Raw genomic sequence first — 18,840 nt, forward strand, 5'->3', positions numbered from 1 at the left:
AAAAACTTTTAAAGACAAAGCCAAAGAACTCTCATCAACTTCAAGAAACCTATCTGATTTCTCCATGGATTGAATTTTGGGTGGTGCTAGGTGTACTTTTTCTCCTGCTTTGGCTCATCATGGTACTATGCTTGGGACATTTCATTGAAGGAAAATATGTTACAAAGGACACAGCAAGCCAGAACATCAACCTGGTCCTAAAGCCACACAAGTCTTCACACATCGAGAAAAGAGAACTTTCTTCAGTAAACTTCACAGCCAATCCATTACCCGGTGGGGTAGCATGGGACAAAACAGATTACGATATATATGGCCCGGTCGAACTCTTGAAGTATCCTCATCAATTTAAGGTTTCATTAAGTGACTTTGTAAAACAGAGTACATTCTCTGATGATTGGGACTTTGAAAGTATTAATGATATGATGTCAGACTTAGTTATGTCAGCAAAATTTACAGAACATGATTATTTACAAGGTTCATCAAATTATGATCAGATGTACTGCTACAACCACTATGGTAACCATTATTTGCATACATCTGCTCAGCCTAGAAATGTTTTAAATTATAATCAATGGGAACATTGTGCAACTCCACCAAAAGGTAGCTCAAAAAACATTCTATGAGAAATTTCCATACTTCTCAGGGTTTAACACAAGTAACGGAGAAACATTTTATTTCAAACTGTTAAATAAGACAGGAATGAAAACCATGCTAACAACTACAAAATTAATCTATTCAGAATCATTTTATGAAAAAGTGAATACATTTGGTTTAGATTTTTGGAACAAAAACATTGAAACGAAAACCATCTGAGGTACTAAAGACTGGCAAGTCCGAGGTATAGAATCATTATTCAGAGCCTGCATGATCCCAGAACAAATTATATTCTTGAATGACACAATTCAACAAACATCCTGTCTTGGCCTAGCCAAAATTAAAGACTTAAACAAACCGTCTATTCCGAAACCGACACCTGACAGTAATAGCACTACAGATGTTGAGATACACGTAACCCATATTTTTAACCAAAACAGAACACATCCTGATTCGAAGAAATGGTTGATCTGGCCCACAGACACAAATAACTGTCAAGATAGATTCCTGAACAAATTACAGGGGTTCAAATTGTCAAGGCCAGACCCTAGATACTCCCAGCGACAACATCTAGGGATTGTAACAACATACAGTGTAGGAAAACTCTGCCTCGAATGGCTACAGACAACCACACTGGCAGAAATTAAGCAACACTTAACTTTACTTAAAGAAGGTGCTGACTTGCGTGATTTCATTATGGGACCACGCAAACAGCGTCAAAAACGTTTCATAGCGGCCTCTATATATGCAGCTTACAACGAAGCTTGGAAAGTAACTCAAATTGAAACAGCAGAGAAAATACGGAAAATTGACCGTATTAATTTGGAAAAATCACTTTCTGTTGTGGACAATGGGTTAATGACTCTGTCTTCCAGAATATATTCACTGGACAGTATTGTATCATCTGCAATCGATATAATAGAACAGGACATGCTAATGTTACAACATGGTCAGTCCCAATTGCGTTCTATTGTACAGCTTGGCTGGACGTTACAGAATCTGCGTTCAGGCTATGTGCCTTGGCGTTTAATCAACACAACGTCATTATTCTCTATCTTTAACCTTACTGATATACAAATCAGCTTGGCACAAAAGGGAGCAGAATATACAATTCTGAGCATTGAAAAACTTGAGAGATTACCATTGACAATGTCAGAACGACCTGTCATTGAATGGATAATACATGGGATAATAACTATTCCGATAACGACTTTCCAATTTCGATACTGCCAACAGTATATACAGGCAGGCCAGTATGAAAGGTTGGGTAAAGGATACATTAAGTCAACATGGGAATTACCTTACACACACACACGTTATAGTGAAAAAGGACAGAATGTATTTCTTAGTGGTAATAATTGTGAAAAATCACTAAGTGGTATACTTTTGTGTCAGGGTATAAATTTACATGGGGCCTGTGAGGGGACTTCAAATAACCTTTCATGTCACCAGCTTGGCACACCTGCAACTCGAATAGAGCCATTCTTTAGACGGCTTTCTAACGGGAGCTATATTCTAATTGTGGACCACAGATGTTGTGGCCTGGTGCCAGGAAAAGCTTATCTAATAAGCGTAAGTTCCATGGTCACTTGTTGTATGAGAGTATTGTTTCCAAACGACACTCCAGACAGGGAGGGAAAAATTTGGCCCAGTCTGAAAATCTCTTCTATTCGAATTGATACTTTAAGCAGAATGAAGACTGTGCTTCTACAGACGCCAGTGCCCTTGACGTCATCGAAAGAAACGTATGATCTCCAAGTTGCAAGGACAACGGCAGAGATTCATAACCTTTTATCAACAAATTGCCCCCTACACTTCGCAGAAATGCTAAACGAAATCTTAAACATTTCTGATACGAATGGTATCGCGAGTGTATTTAAGACAATTTTTTCGGGACTGTTGACACCTTTCAAAGCAGTCCTGGGCATTTTTCCTAATTTTGTCCATTCACTCTTTGGTGGCCTTCCACTCCTGTTGGGACTCGTAGCAGGCATTTTATTTTTGATTCTCCTGCTTAGTTATGGCAAGCCAAAACGCAGACAAGACTCCAGCAACAATGGAAGAAACGATCCTAGCTATACGCTATCGGGACCGCATAACTAAAGTCCTTGGATTAGCCCGGCTAAGAGATCTGAATATGACCTGGTTTCTTTCATTCAGACCCATCTGGCAGAATTGTATCTTAGCTGTGTTAAGATGTATGCTGTGCGGAGAAGAATGCGTGTTAGTCGTCTGTCTCACACTACAATCAGAAGTACCATTGGATACAGATACTTTGCTAAGTCCCGTAAAGGCTCATGCATCGTGTTGTCCCCAGCGGTTACCCATCCTGATGACGGCATTCGTTGAGACTACACCACTGCGATTGAAGGGTAGTGAAGTGCAAGATGAGAGCAGCATCAACTGATCCAGCGCTCTCACCAAAATTATACATAAATGACTCTACCTACTACCACTAAATTTACCATACAACACTAGGCCCTATCAACAACAGAGCGTCTGAATCATGAGGCGATAAGATCTATATATGTTGTTTAAACTACCCACAATAAACAAGACCAGCTTGTCATTTAGAAAGTTTATTTAAACATATCTAAAAAAACTTATGTTTTGGAATTTTATTAAACAGGCATTAGAAAAAGTCATAAAGAGAGGTTTATTCAGAATTAATAAAGAGAGCAAAATTCAAGAAATATTATTCATTAGCAGAAATAAGTAAAATTTAGCATTTCCAAACCCTAACTATCTCACTGTCTCTACCCTCATCACCTAGAAATAAAATATTTAATAAAAAGCTCCTTTCCTTACATATGTTGTCCATCAGCATAACACGTCCCTCAGGAATCTCGAGCGCAAGCCAAATGTTTGCTGTTTGAGCTGATTCTTATACCCTAAAATAAGCTGATCTAACTATTTTTCACATTCCAGAAGATGAATACTAGCTCCCCATTGGCTGAGCCACCTCATGCCACAGTAAGTTGTGACATCTCCTTCCACATGTCCGGGCTTATTCACTAGTTCATTGTTTATGCAAGAAGTCTTGGCAGCACTTCCTCAGGCTGCTACAATTTGTAGCGAAAGAAGTTCAAGCAATGCAAAATCTATCACGTCTCTCCCTTTCAGCCTTGAGCTTGTCCGTTCTGAGCTTTCGTGGCACATTTGCAAACCTCTCCACAGAGTCATTTTTTAGCAGTTCTTTCCAAAACCTTTCAAAATAAAAGCTCATAGGCTTTTCATCCTTTTCAGAATTATTTTCTCTTGTGGTAGTTTCATCAATAGGCCTCTTTTTAAAAAGCGTCATTTTTCTGCGCCACCTTTTCTTGCGTCAAATTTTAGAAGTGACTATTTTTCTGAAGCCATCTCTAAGCTTCATTTGTAAAACTATTATATAAACAAACATAAAACATAAATTATTGCAAGAAATGAATTTCGTTCTGCTACCCACCCACTTTTGCTAATTAATTAACCCATTAGTCTAAATTACCTAGCTGAAGCACACAAATAAAGCAGCATTTATATCTACCATTCTTCATTTAATCCAGCAGGATTCTTTATGCACCTGTAAGAATAGAGTGACACCACATAGACAAAAGGCAAAATAAGCACATGCCATTCTTTAAATCAGCCGCTATTAGTAATAGACAAAATTAATGTATTATTTCCACAAACATGAAGATGCAACATATTGCACATTTATAAGCACACATGTTAGTTTCCCGCGTGTTCTGTGTAGATGCAACTTTAAACTAGGTTGAATTAATACACACACAGCACAGATCATTAATATTATTAATTAATTATGGAAGTGTAACTTCACGAGCTGAGAAGAACGGTGAAGGCGAAGTAATAACTTGATTTTATTAATGTAAACTTTATCCAGCTCGATTACCATTTTATCGCTAAAAGCCATGGACACAATGAGACAGTATGACTTTGGTTCAAGTTTCAGGCCTTTCTTGTAAATTGGATGGATTATGGTAGCTTTCCAAGATGGAAGAGTTTGACCTGACTGTGAAACAAACAAACAGTTTACTTATGCCTTCTGCCCAAAGATTCAGGTTGACTTTCAGTAAGTTAATGGGAATCTAGTTGGGCCTAGCGTCCTTAGATGAACGTGACTTCTTTATTAACCCTAATGTTTCTTTGGTTGTAATTGTAAACTCTTTTTTTCAGCATGCAGGTATGGGGTATTACAAAGTAGTTATCTTGTTGTATGTGTCATTAATAAACAACTCCCATTTTTGAAATTGGATAAAATGATCAGTTGCAGGGCAGCAAGACCCAAGCACATTACCGATGGGGAACTAAAAACACTTAGATTGATTTTATTTAATTTCAAGATGCAGGTTCGCTCATGCTGCACCTTGTTGGGTGAATCGAAACTCCTGAACGTTCTTCCAATAGTTTTTATAAACTCTTTTATATGTGAACCTCGAAGCATAGAGATCCAGTGGGATTACTTTTGTCTGGGCGCAAGAACAACCTAGAATTAAATGGGAAGCCTTCACTCTGCCTCAAAACTTGTCAGCACCCGATTTGGACCTTGTGACAATAGGGTTCCATGAACAAGAGCCATTCCGAGCATGCTTGGTTCCTTGTCCTGGGCCAATCCCCAATTACCATGGACAGTCTAATGCTCCATGACCCATGCCAGGATGTCACATAATGGTAAATAGAGTCGAACAGCCCTTAGATGTATGGATGTGTAGATGGTGCATGGAAAACATGGGGCATGTTCTAGGTTTTGTCTGACTTCAAGAAAAGCAGTAGCATTTTATAGCAAAGCAACTTTTTTTTTTTGCTCTAGCACAAGTCATTTTTTCAATGTTATCTTTTTTTATTTTCATTTTAGGGTGTGGTTCCGCAAGATCTTCCACCTTGGATGAAGTTTCTGCATGGCAAGTTGGCAAATCCATCAACGCCTTTAAACATTCGTCTCTTTATAGCAAAGCTTGTTGTTAATTCAGAAGAAGTAAGTTATATTTCTTTAACATATCTTTGTAGTCTTTTTTCCTTAAAACAGCGTAGTAAGAATTTGAAATCATTGATGGAAAAAAATAAAACCTGTTATATACACATAAGTTTCAATGCCCAGTATAGACAGTTTAAAATTAAATTGCACATTAAAAATTCTTCTGTATCTTACGGCACTTACTCATACATTCATTTTTTTATTTCAGTGCAGCGTTCAAAAAAGCAATATCAGGTTAGATCATATAATTTTGGCAACTCAAGTTAGTAATCCACATTTGAGTGTAGAGAATATCTAAAACAATATAGTCACCCGAGACCTGATGAGCTAAAACATATTGTGTTTCTTACTTTATTTTGACTTTATCAGAATTTAATAGTGTTATTATGTTCTGCAACACCCAGCTTCTCTTTATTCCAAATTCATGTGATTCCTGCTTGAGAGACGAGAAGCTCATTGTGAGTCCAGGATCGTACACTGCATCCTTACTGCTTGTCCTTCTCCTAACCCTTATACCATATCCTCATTCTTCACCTTATATTGCAATATTCCATAGCACGACTGTTACATTTGCCAAGGCCTCTTGTTTGGTCATTTCTGAGACCCGAAGAGCTAGAATTCAGGAAGTGTTATTTGCTCCAAATCTAGAAATGTTATAAGCAACTGGAAAATCTAAAGAATTACAGTGAAGGGGTAAGTAGTTAGATTTTTGCCACTGAACTTTGGAGAACAGTATTGCTCTTTGATTTCCATCTCCTAAATAGGCCTGCAGAAAAGTTCACAATGATTGTTTTTCTCTTTCCGAATCCTTTTGCATCGCACTGTTTCTTCATTCAGTCTCATGACCCCCTCCCTCTTGCTGAAACCATTTTCAGTAATAAAGTCAAATGCTTTTGATTGGTGATTCTGCAGATTATAAATCTTTTTAAATGTACCCAAGTGTTGATTTGGACCATAACAATGTTTCTGACTTAAATGGGTGCCATACGATTCATTATTATTCGTAGGAGCAATTGTGTTCATTATCACTGACTTTCACCTCAATATAGATGGTACAACCTTCCCTTTGATGCCCTTTTTGTTTTCCATATGTCATGTACGCCAAGAAAACACAACTTTATTATCTTTACATCTCACTTTCAAGAATTTGTCCTTCTTCATCCCTGCAATACTTCAAGAATGGTAGACCCATATTTTGACAACCATTTCCCCAAATACATTGTGTGTCTGGGTTTGAATATGGAATCTGAAGATTAGAAACCTTTGTGATATTTGCTGTTTAACTTTTCTTTTAAGGCTATCCATGCTGGTCCTACTTGCAACATATATCCAAGGGGTTTAAACCTCGCTTCAGTGTACATATAAATTCATTCATCAAATTTCTTGTGCTCTTGCAATACAGTAAAGACAGTCTCAGACCTGAGCACATCAGTTTGGGGGCATACATGAAGCATCAACATAAACTTGTAATGAACATTTGCCACAGATCCAGACTGAGCAGACATATGACAAATAGTGATGCTTGTATGGTTCATCCTTCAGCTGTTGGTGAATAAGCCACAGCATTGTTTCAGAAAGACTTGTGTATGAAAGTGCCCCTTTTTCCATGGTTACCCCCTGTGCCCTGGGTCCCAGCCAATCAGGTTCCCCGGGCCTCTGTTCTTGCTCTAGTCTGTACCTTTGTATCCACAATTGTCACATCCCTGGCCACAGTAAGCCCCTTGTAAAAGGTACCATGGGTACCAAGGGTACTGTGACCAGGGAATGCCTCTAAGGGCTGCAGGACCTTTTCTGCCACCCTTTAAGGCCCTACACTTTAACACACACCCACACACTGCCACTGCAGGCTACGTGTTTTGGTGCAGAGAAAAGCGAAGAGTCCTCATGGCACACATCCCTGTGTGCCATGCTTGCAATCCACTGTCTGAGGCATAGGTAAGTCACCCCTCTAGCGGGGCGCACTAGCCTTAAGGAGAGGGTATAGAGGCATGAGCCCTGTACCCCTCCAGTGTCTAAGTCAACTCTTACACATTATAAGTGTAGTGAACCCATAAAGAGTATATGGTCTGAGAGTTGGTCATTATGAATCCACAGCTCCTTAATGGCTTTACTAAAAACTGTAAAGTTTCGTAGCAAAGATCTCAGCACATTAAACCCACACTGATGACAGTGTGGGATTTAATGTAAAATGCACTCAGAGGGCATCTTAGATGCCCCCTGAAAATAGACTCGCCCTGGAATGGTTCCAGAATGGCTGCCCGCCATTTGCCACCACCATACAGGTTTCTGGACCCCTGGGTAGAGAGCCTCCACTCTCTGGGTCCAATAACAAAGCCCTTCTTGGGCAGAAGTGTAATGCCCTCGCCTCCAGGATGGGCTGGGTCCACCAAAGGGGAAGCTTCAAAGGTCTGCTGCCTTTGGAAGCTGTCCCTGCCTTTTGCTGCCCCCAGCAACTGACTCCCACAGTTCTGGTCCTCACTTTGGGTGGGAGAATCAGCGGGAAAACCAATTTATGAAAAGAGGTCTTACCCACCTTTGCCAACCTCACCCCTCATGTGGGGGAGGGGAGGTGAAACACACATCTCAGTCCCCTCCATCAGATGAGGGGACTCAGCCAATTAGCGAGAGGCTCATGCTCCCTCCCTCTGGAGGGTGGCACAATAGGGGTGTACCCTGAACCTTGCCTCCTCAGATTTGAGGAAGAAATGTGGTTAATCCATTACAAATTCCTCCACCAGTTACATTATACACCTGCAAAAAAATACAGCTTTCACTTACAAGATCATGATCGTTGCGATAGGTGTGGTAGGGCGGGGGCGGGGTTCCTACATTTAGCCTGGGAGTGTCCAGCAGTGCAATAGTTCTGGGATCAAGTATATGCAGCGCTTGGAAAAATGACAAATGATACCCTGGACAAGGATCCCACAGATTCCTAACTCATACCGGAAGTTTTTAGCCACAGCATTATTACTAGCCAAGCGAAGGGTGGCCTGCAGGTGGGGTAGGGGGCGAGCTCCTAAATTCAAAGAGAGGATGGATGATCTTTTTATATTGTCAGGAACAAACAACCACTTAAGCGGAGATACTCCCTAGAGCGTCCAGACCTAAAGACATTTGGGGCCCTCTGCAAGCCTACCTCCTCCAGCGGGATATGGCACCGGTGGACACAGAACCCGCTAGTGACAATTGATAGTATATGCTGGCTTCAGTTTACTCTAGACCTCCTGTAGGATACATGCTCAATACATATAAGTTTGGGAAATGAGATGTGCGGGGTCTGTGAATTCCTTGCCTGGGCTCCTACGGATTAAGCTGGATTTACGCATTTGATGTTCTCAATGTCTTTGTGATTGATGCACATATACTATGGATGCGCCGTCGATGTCTCACCTGATGGATATACTAATTGCCTTCCACCTGTGTTGTTTTCGACATATGCTTACCAAAAATAAAGTTTAAAAAAATATATATTTTATTTTCTCAATTTGGAGGAGAACCGTTCTTATTTTATTCAAGTTAATACATTTGATTTTGTTAATTTTAATATATTTAACCTTTTCAATGCTCATGACGAGCTGAGCTCGTCATGAGGCATGGTGCTCCGGTGCTCATGACGAGCTGAGCTCGTCATGAGCCGTGGAACGCTCAGGTGCGGGGAGAATTCCCCTGCTGTGCTGAGCGTTCCACGGGAGCCGGTGCACCTGTGACGAGCTCAGCTCGCCATGAGCACAGGAGCGCCGTGCCTCATGACGAGCTCAGCTCGTCATGAGCATGCGGGCACTGTGCGCACCCCCAGCACAGCGGGGGAATTACCCCTGCAGCGAAGGGGTTAAATTACTACATTTCCAAACTAAATACATTTGTCATATATGTTAATTGTCATTTGTTTATACCAAATGTAAATTCTACAATTTCTTTTTTCTATAATTCAGTTATAGAGGCTTGATCATGTGTGTATGAATAATGAGGTGCATTCAACAGTGGTGACAGAGAAACAGATTGGAAATTGCTAACCAGACAATAGCAGCTTAATCCTTCTATTACACTTTTGCATCAGGTTTCTCAACCCTTTGCATGACTGTGCTTTTTCATCTTTGGCCAGGAGCCGCTCCTGCCTTCAGATATGCTTTTTTCTTTGCCAACTGCTAGAAGGTGGTGCGATATCTATCAAAGGCCACAAAAGAATGAGGTGGCTGTGGCACAGAAACCTATGGTGTAAGGGAGCATATGCGGCCTGCTTCTTGTGCCCCACCTGTCAGACATCATTTTGGAGGATGGAGGACATCAATCAATCAAAGATAAGTTTATTGTGACCATTTGGCCTTTAAACTACATATTCATCATAACACAGGGTACAAATACAATTGTTAAAAAAATTCTTAAAAACCAATTACATTACGTTCTTATAAAAACATATTCACATAATAACACACTATAAGGCGCGATAAAATACCTAAAGATTACAATTCATAAAATGATTACAGACATTCTATTTTGATCAATTTATCACATCTTAGACCACCCTATTTCATGTCATTGTTCCATAAGAAATCTTTTGGCAACTTGTATCAATTTCGCCAATGCGATTGCAATCTCTAAGCTCTGCATATCCGTAAGTAGCTCAATTGCTGGCAACCTTCTGTTTATAATACACACAGAAGGGGGTGCTACTGGTCAAGAGAGGCTAGAGAGTGTCTGCTTTCTTATGAGGAGTGTGTGTACAGACTAAGAAAGTGAGAGGTAGGAAAACCCATCAGCCCACCCATTGGGGGAACTTCATCATCTGGATTTTAAAGGTGCAAACTGGTATCCACTAAGGCACTCACTCTCAATATTGTGAGTAGACCTTAGAGACGGATCCACCAGTGATGAGAGACCAGCGAGCAGTTGTAGTAAGAGCTGTGGGAAAAAGCTGTGGGAAAAAGTTGCAGTGCTCAAAAGAATATAGATATGTGCTAATATAGGGAATAGTGTTTTAAAATTGACTAGCATGGTGCCTAAGAACGGACTTTATTATGGCGGTCACCATGATGACAAGGTTAAAAAAGCAGAGTGTAGATAGTGTTTCAACAAATATTACTATCTAGGTGGTAAAGTTAACTGGTCGACATGTTTCAGCCTACAAAAGGCTTTCTTCAGGACCTCTGGTAACAACACTACTGCAACTGTGATCAAAGTGTAATAAAGACTACATACCATGAATGAACGCCCTACCATCTGGCAATGTCTTGATTGGTAGGCTCAAAAATCATGATTGTGAAACTCCTCTCCTGAAACACAAAGTATGTACAGACACGTGAAAGCCACATATATGATGCAGACATAAGGCAGCCAAAGAGACATTCCTCATACTTTATTTTATCAAATAGACACTCACCCAGAATTTACTCGGGAGTGGCCTCACCTCGCCTGGCACTCGCTCAGGTAATGAGGCCCCGCTCTGCAGAAATGGAAACAAACAATACCATATGGATCACTGTCATGGTATAGATCCATTTCACAAGGATATCCCCTGTTGTCAAGAAGGTTTAAAAAGGACCGCAGTTCTCAGCGAGCGCGAGCCTGGTCAGATGATGATTAACAATTTAGAATATACAATATAAAGAATCTATTTTTGGAAAGCGAATAACTAGGGCCACGAGCATAGATCAGGTTGCCACATGGCTTTGTAAAAAGGATAGCACTTGTATAGACACTTTTCGCTCAGTATTTCACCATGGTTCAACATCTCTCAATGTCAGTGGGTTGTGAGAGTATCACCACGATGTAGGGCAAAATAGTAAATAATGGAAGATGCTAGCAACTTAAATCTGTACTGGCAAGTACATAGAAATAGAAAGATAGAAATGCTTCTGGAACCAACCTATATCCAGCTAAAGAGCCCATAACAAGAGCTTAACTCGTCCTGGGTTGCTTGTGTCCTGGTTGAAGGAGGACCTGGTGTGGCACTTTGGGCTGGATTTCCTGAGGAACAGGGTCAAGACGTATTTGCAAATGGCTAGATCCAATCTGAGGTAGCAATGGTGGGTGAAAAACGATGGATTGGGATGCTCCAGAGCGATTGGCAGTTGCTGAGATTAATTCAAGCATCCTATCCATCACCTTGTTGTTTTTGCGTTTGACGTCCGTGTCGTGTCGCCCTGCCTGACCCTGGTGTTTGTACAGGGCAGGCAGATGCGGAAGGGGTGGAGCGGGAAGCGGAGGTAGAATAAGGCAGTATGGCGATTGCACCGTTGTATTAAAGAGGTGCCATAAAGAGCTCGGTGTCGCTCGTCTTCCTAGGGGGTTTGAAGACATTTCACTGGCGACGAGAGTGGTATGCTGGTAACCCACCGCTTCTGCCCCCTCGCTGCGAGCGCGCAGCCGAAGACCAGCTCGTCTAGAGCGCCGATGTAAAAGTGCGCGAAAATGCGATCGAAATAGCGTGAAGGGCCCCGCGCTGCTCTGGCGCCGTGCTACAAAGACTGGAGCTACACAAAAGGGTGAGTCTAAAGCAGCGACTACCCTTATGAGAAACAGTAAGGAAGACTGAAGCAGGCCCTAAAACTAAAGACCCACGTCCTCCCCTGATGCTGGGGCGAGTTCCCCGCACACGGCTGCCCGCTTCAAACACCATCATGCAATCGCAAACTGTGACCACTGATCATGACACCCTGGTAAAACTGGACCAGGAAAAGAAATCAAAGATGGACTATGCTGATCAACGCAGTCATGCGCGACAGATGGACATTCAGGAAGGAGACTGGGTGCTGGTGAAACGCGACCGTAGAACAAAGGCAGACAGTCGATACCTCGCACACCCGTTGCGAGTCTCCAATCGGAAAGGGACTATGATCACAGCTGAGACTGAAGACAAACGGATACCCCGAAACATATCCCAATTTAAAAGATTCAATCCCTCCGCTCATACTCCAGTCAAGGACTGTGGCTCCGGCACGGATTCGTCGAGCCCAGGAGGAAACAGTGATGGAGCGCGTCCCAGCTCAGTGAGGCTTGAAGATGCCAGGGACCGCCATACTTCTGAACAGGCGCAAATCAACGGTCCATGAAGAACAGCCAAGAGACCTTTTCGACTCAATGAAGAACTCTGAGACACAGTAAGCATTATTGTACAAAAGGGGGAGGTGTTGTCGCCCTGCCTGACCCTGGTGTTTGCACAGGGCAGGCAGAGGCGGAAGGGAAGGCACGAGAAGCGGAGGTAGAATAAGGCAGTATAGTGATTGCACCGTTGTATTAAAGAGGTGCCATAAAGAGCTCCGTGTCGCGAGTCTTCCTTGGGGGTTTGAAGACATTTCAGTCCTATGTGTGCTGGGGAAGCCCCGATGTGGGTCCTGAGCACACTGCGCCATTGGAACCAAGCTTTCTGTAGTAGGGGATCTCTGTGTATAGTCATAATCTAGTGAATAGTCCCGCCCATGTGCGTGGACCCCGTAGAAATCAAAAATAATCTCTTAAGCTTGTTGAAAAATGCAGAACTGCACAGACACTTAAGAGAGAATTAAAGACAGATAATGCAGCCTATATCCACAGGCTACACTGTCCAGTACTTCAACTAGAAATTCCACCAAAAATCCACAAACAGCACAGCCTGTCCAGATTTTCCTTGCTTTAACAGCAAAAACCCTCTGGAATGATAGAGAGGAAGACATGGACAAACACGCCCCATAGGCTGCCATTATGTGGCACAGAACAGGATACTGTGCCTTTTAAGAGAACTTTCCAGAACTTCACAGTATCCCAGAATACACTGCAGGTCCCTTTTACTTTCAGTTCTTTTTTCCGGCTCCTGCAAGCAGGACCCTGGAGCATTGAGCTCTCCCTTTTCAAGGGTTGATTGGTGATTTTTTCACTTTTTTCAAGTTATTTGAGTACTTTTCTGAAGTACTTTGGTGTTTTTTCTTCCTGTTTGTCTTTTGGTGCACTCTTTGATTGTCAATATGCCTGCATTATGCGACAAAAGCCCTAAGTGCTCCAGGAAGAAGGCCAAGTCGGACCCACACAAGGTGTGTATCATCTGCCTTCCTTCATCTCATGTCCCAGAGGAGTGGGACATCTGCCAGGGTTTCTCTGGAAGGACCCTGAGGGATAGGATGAAGATCAGGCTTCAGGGCCTCGAAGACAGAAGACTGAAGGCACAAGGTGGGTCTGGAGGGGCTTCCTCTGCCCATGCTGAGGCCTCTGGGGGGCACCCCAGGGGCAGGAAGACCAGCAAACATCCCCATTCTCCGCCTGCGTCGATTGCACCGACCACGGCGTCGAGAGGGATGACTGCAGTCTTTTCCCCGTCTCCCCAGGGCTCTGTGTCGAAGCGACGTCGCCGCTCGGCGTCGAGGGAACTGAACAGACCACCGTCGAGGTCTCCGGTGATGACGTCGAGGACTCGACGTCGAGAGGTGGACCGGCGTCGGCGCTCGCCGTCACGGCGACACCGCCGTTGGCCGTCGTCGAAGAGGAGAAGGTCGTCGTCGAGGGGATCCTTGACGTCGAGGAGAAGATCGCTGCCGAGGCGAAGGTCGCCGTCGAGGCACGGGAGATCGCCGTCGAGGCGTGAGGTCGCCGTCGAGGCGCAGAAGGTCGCCGTCGAGGCGAAGGCATTCGACGTCGAAGAAGGGGCACTCACCGTCGAGGAGAAGAAGCTCGACGTCGAGGGGCCGACACTCGCCGTCGGGTCGCCGTTCTTCGACGCAGAGAAGGCGTAGAAGGAGTTCTGGCGCCAGGAGTCAGTCTGACAGTCGTCAAGTGCCTTTGGGAGCCTCTCCAAAGTCCCAGCCTAGTAAGGAGGGCGGTTCACCAGGCTCGGTGTACTCTGTTGTGTATACTCCTGCTAGGCGGAAGACAGTTACTCCTCCTCCTCCTCCATTTACCGAGAGGACTTCCTCCGCGGGCTCCCACCCCGCCTCCACTTGCGCCACTTCCGCCTCTTCCTAAACCTCAGCCTCAGCCTCAACCTCAGCTGCCGGCTGACGAGCCTCCTCCGATTCCTCCGAGGACAGGTTCATTGCCACGATTTCCGACTCCTCCTAAGGGGACCCCTCGGCCGAGGGCCCCAGCCAAGCCAAAGTCACCCGCCGGTCGAACCGGCAGGGCGACCGAAGCCAAGGAGGTCGCGATCCCGCTCCGGATGGAGGGGGAGATCGCGCAGTCGTCACAGATCATCCACGAGGTCAAGACGGCGCCACAGGAGGCGCAGATCACGGTCCCGCACGGACTCTTCCAGGACCAGGTCCTACTCCCCGACTTTGTCGGACTCCCCGGGGACGAGAGTGTCGCCTGTGGACGATATCAGCACGTTCCAGGATGTCCTCCTGAGGGGTGCAGCAAAATTGGGAATCGCGGTGACGGCTCCAACACCTACGACATCCGTGATCTTTGAGACGCTGCATAAGAAGCATTTGTCTCGTCCTTTACTACCGCTCGTACCAGGATTGGTAGAGCCTGCGGAGGAGCTGTTCCTCACGCCTGCAGTGACGAAAGCCGCTCCATCCCGGCTTCTGAAGAAGTACAGGGCCCCGGATTCCGACCTGGCTTTTCTGCTGATAGAGCCGATTCCGGACTCCGTTATAGTGACGGCAGCCAGGAAACAAAACTCTACCTCGCCTCCTGATAAGGAGAGCCGATGGATCGACTCATCTGGCAGGAAGGCCTGTGGGACGGCATCTACGGCCATGAAGGCCTCTAGCGATGCGGCTTTGCTGGGGCGTTATGAACGTGCCCTGTGGGAATCCCTCCAGCAGTTCACGGAACTCCTGCCACGAGATAAGAGGGAGGATTTCCTGGAGATCCAGAAGGAAGGGATGCTGGTTTCGAACCAGGTCATCAGCACGGCCGCTGATGTCTCTTTTGGCGGCCCATGGGTATTGTCATGGGATCAACCAGCGACGCCATGCTTGGCTCAGGCTCTCGTCACTCAAGCCGGAGGCCCAGCAGTGAGTGGCTAATCTGCCCTTATCTGGGGAAACCCTGTTTGGCAAACATGCGGATGATGAGATGGCCCGCATGAAGGCGGAGGCCGAGACTCTGACGGCTGTGGGCTTGGAGAAGCCCAAAGAAAAGAAGGCCTACCGCCCGTTCTAGAGACGGTTCGGGTCACAGGGCAGAGGGTGAGGACAGGCTTCGGGACAGCAGCAGCAACAACAACAGCAGCAGTTCCGGAGGCCCTTCCAGAAGCGCCAGAAGGATAGAGGAGGTCAGCAGTCCTCTACAGCGAACAAGGGCGCGGCCGGGCCTCGACCCTGAGCGGGTACTTCCCCTACATCCGTTACCCGCTCCAGTGGGGGGAAGCTTTCAATTTTTTCTGGCAGAGTGGAGAAAAATCACTCAGGACAAGTGGGTGCTGAATATTGTTTGCCATGGATACAGTCTTCGGTTCACCAGCCCGCCTCCATCAATTCCACCGGTCAGCTCGCAGTTCCAACTGCGCGAGCTCCAGGCGGAGGCAGATATGTTATGGAAAAGGGCGATAGAAGATGTACCTCTATCTCAAAGAGGAAGAGGTCTGTACTCCCGGTTCTTCCTGGTTCGCAAGAAGGACAAGAACGAGTTCAGGTCCATTCTGGATTTGCGACAAGCAAACAAGTGGATTGGCAGAGAGAAGTTTCGCATGCTGTCGTTGCATCAGATTTATCCTCAGCTGCAACAGGGAGACTGGCTGTGTGCTATAGACCTACAGGATGCGTACTTCCATGTGCCCATTGCACACAAACACAGGAAGTTCCTGCAATTCCAAGTCGGCGCCAATCATTATCAGTACACAGTACTGCCATTCGGACTGAAGTCTGCACCCAGAACATTCTCGAAGTGCATGGCATTGGTAGCTGCACACCTAAGGAAGAACAAGGTGTTTGTCTACCCGTACCTGGACGATTGGTTGATCAAGGCCTCCTTCTTCTCAGAAGCTCAAGCACACTTCCAGAAGACGTGCGTTCTCTTGAACAAGCTGGGGTTGCACATCAACATGTCCAAGTCTGTCCCGACTCCGGTCCAGTGCATACAGTACTTGGGAGCCTCCATTAATACGCTGTCAGCAAGCGTGTCTCCTTCGGAGGAGCGACGATTATCACTCCTTCGGAAGGCTCAGGCTCTTATGACCACTCCATCTACAACAGTGAGGACGGTGTCTTCTCTACTGGGATCGATGGCCTCTTGTATCTTCCTCACGCCACACGCACGGCTGCACATGAGACCATTGCAGGAGTGCTTGGAAGATCAGTGGGATCAGATGAAAGGATCTTGGGACGACAGGGTACGACTGTCTCTGCATGCGCTTCAGTCTCTGAAGTGGTGGTGTTCGGCGGAGAATCTCCTGAGAGGGGTTCCCTTCCACAAAGACATTCCCACGCAGACGATCGTGACGGATGCATCTCTCCACGGCTGGGGGGCGCACTCCGGAGACTTACAGATTCAAGGGACGTGGTCCCAGACGGAGTCCACGTACCACATCAATTTCCTGGAACTCAGAGCTGTTCACTTGGCGCTGAAGGCCTTTCTTCCGTCCTTCCAGACCAACTCTCTGCTTGTGCAAACGGACAATACGACCACGATGTATTACCTCAACAAGCAGGGGGGCTCGAGATCGCGCCCCCTGTCGCAGGAGGCTTCTAGCCAGAGGACTGACGATAACGGCTACCCATCTACCAGGTGTGCAGAATGTTCAGGCAGACGCACTGAGCAGACTGATTCAGGAAAACCACAAATGGGTCATAAACGACGAAGTACTAGGAGAAGTCTTTGCAAGGGGGGGGACTCCAGACGTAGATCTGTTCGCCACCGCCGAAAACAGCAAATGCCGAGACTTCGCCTCCAGGTACTACCAGCCGGGGACGCTGGGGAATGCGTTATGGATCAACTGGTCGAACAGCTTTCTGTACGCTTTTCCACCCATTCCCCTGATTCCGCCGGTGCTCATCAAGCTGTCCCAGTCCAGGGCGCGGATGATACCGATTGCCCCGGAATGGCCCAGACAGTGGTGGTTCACGGACCTGCTTCACCGGTCTCTCCTTCCTCACATGCGGCTGCCGTGCAGGTCGGACCTTCTCACGAAGTTCGGGGGGCAGATGTTGCACCCCAACCTCTCTTCTTTGAGTTTGGCGGCATGGCTCCTGAGATAGTGCAATATGGCCATCTGAATCTCCCAGAAGATTGCATGGACATACTGAAGGAGGCTAAGCGACCTTCCACTAGGACTTCTTATGCTTACAAGTGGAAGAGGTTTTGCATCTGGTGCAAGTCCAAGAACTATGACCCGACGACATGTAAGGAAGATGTCATCCTTCCATATCTTCTACATCTGGCGCAGTCTGGCCTTAATGTCCATTGCATTAAGGTTCATCTGGCTGCATTGACTGCCTACAGGAAATGCCCTTCACAGACTTCCTTCTTTCAGATCCCTGTGATCAAAGATTTTTTGGAAGGCTTGAAGAAAGTGTTCCGTCCGGTCCGGCTTCCTTCGCCTTCATGGGAATTGATCCTTCGCCTTCATGGGAATTGAATGTGGTTCTGTCCAGTTTGATGAAGGAGCCTTTTGAACCTATTCATAAGGCTTCTTTGCAGCACCTGTCCTGGAAGGCGGCATTCCTCGTGGCCATTACATCGGCCTCAGGGTGAGTGAAATTCAGACGTTGTGTTGCCAAGAACCTTATACTGTATTTCATGCTGCTAAGGTTGTTATGCGTACTCGCCCTAAATTTCTTCCTAAAGTTATATCTGACTTTCATGTTAACCAGACCATAACTTTACCTACGTTTTTTCAGAATCCTTCCTCTCCAGCGGAAAGGTCCCTGCATTCCCTGGATGTCAGGAGGGTGTTGAAATTTTATCTGGATAAAACCAAGGATACTCGTAGGTCAGACCAATTGTTTATCAATTATGGATCAGTCAGGACAGGTCTTGCTACCTCTAAACAATCCATTTCTAGGTGGATTGTGTCCTGTATACAGTTGTGTTACCAAAAAGCTGGTAAGACCTTAGGGGGTAAACCTAAGGCACATTCCACCAGGGGCAAAGCTGCCACGACTGCTTTGCTCCGTAATGTTCCAATTGCAGAAATCTGCAAGGCGGCCACTTGGAAAGTCGGTCCATACCTTTGCTAAGCATTACTGCCTGGACTCTGATGCCAGGGCAGATGCTCAGGTTGGGCAGGCTTCGCGGCGAAATCTGTTCGCACAGTAGTGGTGTTATTTTCTCTTTTCTCCACCGTCGCTTTGGTGTGGGGATGGGCTTGCCATTCTATTCATTAGATTATGACTATACACAGAGATCCCCTACTACAGAAGGAG

The 18,840-nt window shown here is 45.5% G+C and overlaps 1 protein-coding gene across 1 annotated transcript in view; it reads left to right on the forward strand.

The window, feature by feature from the left end:
• The window catches only part of PRKDC (protein kinase, DNA-activated, catalytic subunit), a 3,158,350-nt gene that overhangs the window by 1,213,024 nt on the left and 1,926,486 nt on the right, over positions 1-18,840 (forward strand). The window contains exon 48 of the mRNA XM_078687323.1: positions 5,447-5,566. Within this exon, the coding sequence (XP_078543449.1) occupies positions 5,447-5,566 (120 nt within the window). The remainder of the gene's footprint in view (positions 1-5,446; positions 5,567-18,840) is intronic.

The sequence above is a fragment of the Lissotriton helveticus genome, chromosome 4_1, assembly GCF_964261635.1.
Source record: "Lissotriton helveticus chromosome 4_1, aLisHel1.1, whole genome shotgun sequence".
Lineage (NCBI taxonomy): Eukaryota > Metazoa > Chordata > Amphibia > Caudata > Salamandridae > Lissotriton > Lissotriton helveticus.